Raw genomic sequence first — 2,895 nt, 5'->3', positions numbered from 1 at the left:
CCCTCTGCACACATCAACAACGGTCGCCCACGAAGCATCGTTACCCATCGCTCAACAAAGGCCGCGGCCCTTGCAGAGCAAGGGGCAACCCTACTTAAGTCTCAGAGCAAGTGACGTAACTGATTGAAATGCTAGTAGCGCGTACCCACTAACTAGCTAGCCATTTCACATCCGTTACATATGGCGTCGTGTGGGCGAGCGGTTTGCTGATGTCAGTGTTGTGAACAGAGTGCCACATGGTGGCGGTAGGGTTATGGTTTAGGCAGGCATAAACTACTGACAACAAACACAATTGCATTTTATCGATGGGCCAAAACGACATTTAAAAAAAATACTTTTACCCCTTTTTCTCCCCAATTGGTAGTTACAGTCTTGTCCCATCGCTGCAACTCGCCTACGGACTCAGGAGAGCCGAAGGTCTAGAACCACATGTCCTTCGAAACACGACACTGCCAAGCCACACTGCATCTTGACATACTGCTCGCTTAACCCGGGAGCCAGCCGCACCAATGTGTCAGAGGAAACACTGTCCAGCTGGCGACCGGGGTCAGCTTGCATGCGCCCGGCCTGCCACAAGGAGTCACTAGAGGACGATGGGACAAGGAAATCCCGGCTGGCGCTGGGCCAATTGTGCGCCGCCTCGTTTTCCCAGTCACGGCCGGCTGTGACAGCCTGGGATCGAACCCGGGTCTGTAGTGACGCCTCAAGCACTGGCCCTTTATTGTTGGCAATTTGAATGCACAAAAATACCTGAGGCTAATTCTTTTTAAAGGTATCTGTGACAAACAGATGCATATCTGTATTCCCAGTCATGTGAAATCAATAGATTAGGGCCTAATTCATTTATTTCAATTGACTAATTTTCTTCATGAACTGTGTAAATCTTCGACATACTTCTTATTAGTGTGGCTTGACCTCCATCCACTTTCATGGGATTTGTGACGTCACTCCCAACCTTTTATTATATTCACTGTAAACAATTTAACTTTTGACACAAATCAGCTACTGTGACCACTTTCCCAACTTCAAATTCTTCAAAACTTTTAGCAACAGTAACTACACTGAACAAAAATATAAACGCAACATAAAACTATTTCAAAGATTTTACTGAGTTACGGACTCTTGCTTGGGAAGCACTACTATTGAGTAACCCAGGAATGTCACGAGTTATTTGACACGAGAAAGCGCGAAAAATATTGCTCTACAGAGCAATAGGCACAATGAATGGCTAAATTACATCCGGACACGAAGGGTCCGCGGAGCTCCCACTGATGCTCCTCCTCCACACCACTCTATAGGAGCTAGTGACGACCGAGGTTGAGGGGTCGTCAGTAGTTAGCACAGCCGCAAAGTCATAAACAGCACACATTTCTACAATTTATCTTATTAAAATCGAATTATACACACGGTTAACCTTATGCTGAACCTTAAATGAAGACCCCAACGCATGATTTTTTATTTTGACTTTGTGGCTGTGTTATCTAGTGGAGACGGGTTGAGGGACCATCTCCATGCGGCCGCTTTGTCGGAGGTGGGACTAGTGGTCGTTGTTGAGGAAGGCTAACTATCCTACTAACGTTACGATCTTACTGGTAGATAGATACATGTTAAAGAATCTCACAGGTCGACAATAACTTTGGCTTGTTTAAATAATGGTTCAATTTCAAAGGTGTTGGCTGAAAAACCTTATCCTGCAGAGTCCGTACTGTCGGGGAGTTCTACCATCGAGAAAAAGTTATATCCCTGAGTTCGCATTTTGCCTCCTGTTTGGACATCGACGCGCTGGATACAGTACCACATCAGGTTAGTAGCCCACTCTAGTCTAACATACTATAGTAGTAGGCTATAGTAGGCTATTCATGATTTTGTTGAACTTTTATAATGAAGTTATTTTGTCTGCAAAAGTTGTAACTGGACACACATTCCACTGGCGCAACGTTTGGAGTTAGTTGCAATGAAAAAACGACATGTGGGCAGAGAGGAAGAGGAAATGCGAGAGTGCGTACTCCGCACACAAAAATAAGACAACGAAGTGAGGAATTTTTGTATGGAGGTCATTGCCTCCCTTCTATCTTTGAGGACATGTATTTCCATTGTTAGAGCGGTCACTTGACTATCTTGTCAATATAGATAATCTTTGATATAGGCTTTTTACAGTATTCATGTCTCCAATTACATTGCATTAAACTGGCTGGCTAAATTGAGTTATTGGACGTCCCATTTAGCCTTGTGAGAGAAATGGCGCAAAGCTGCCCAAATGTTCTGTCCAAACGCAAATACACCTCGCACGCGATACCGTTTTGGAAACATTTCGAATTTAACTTTAATATTAGCGATAAGTAATTGTTCTAATAAAAAAGATACACTTAACTGTAGGGATTAAAGTTCTGTGTCACTGCGACGGATTTCCGTCATATGGATTCTGGAGAGGTCGTTTTTGAGATGTAGATCTGGGGGTGTTTGGAGATTAAAGCCTACTACAGACATATGGTATATGTTCAACTAAATATATTCCCAAATAAATGTTTTCTCAAATTGTATTTTCTTTGTTACGCTGTGTGCACTAAACGGACATGCATGATTGTAGCGGACACTTCAATGTTCAGACTAAACTGGAATTAAATAGTCTACAACTCGCACCACCGTGTTGCTCAACTCAAACAGCGGTGTGTAGGCAATTCAAAACCTATACTAAACCCATAGGCGGAAATCCCAGGGGGGACGGGGGGGACACGACCCCCCCATCCTGGGAAAAATATGATTTGTCCCCCCCAATCTATCACTGTAAACATTTCAATACGGAGACTAACTTTGTGATGGTTCTCAATGGAGATTATTTTAGATGAGGATCACACCATGTTTATTGTATTTATGAAAACTAAGCAGCCATACAGT

The 2,895-nt window shown here is 43.5% G+C and overlaps 1 protein-coding gene across 1 annotated transcript in view; it reads left to right on the top strand.

Moving 5' to 3' along the window:
• Positions 1-1,301: 1,301 nt before the first annotated feature.
• LOC111969701 (nucleoside diphosphate kinase-like) overlaps positions 1,302-2,895 on the top strand; it is a 20,237-nt gene continuing 18,643 nt past the window's right edge. Inside the window, exon 1 of the mRNA XM_023995890.2 lies at positions 1,302-1,803. Within this exon, the coding sequence (XP_023851658.1) occupies positions 1,653-1,803 (151 nt within the window). The 5' untranslated portion in view covers positions 1,302-1,652. The remainder of the gene's footprint in view (positions 1,804-2,895) is intronic.

The sequence above is a fragment of the Salvelinus sp. IW2-2015 genome, linkage group LG1, assembly GCF_002910315.2.
Source record: "Salvelinus sp. IW2-2015 linkage group LG1, ASM291031v2, whole genome shotgun sequence".
Lineage (NCBI taxonomy): Eukaryota > Metazoa > Chordata > Actinopteri > Salmoniformes > Salmonidae > Salvelinus > Salvelinus sp. IW2-2015.
The sequence above is the reverse complement of the archived record's forward strand: the minus strand, read 5'-3'. Positions and strand labels throughout refer to the sequence as shown.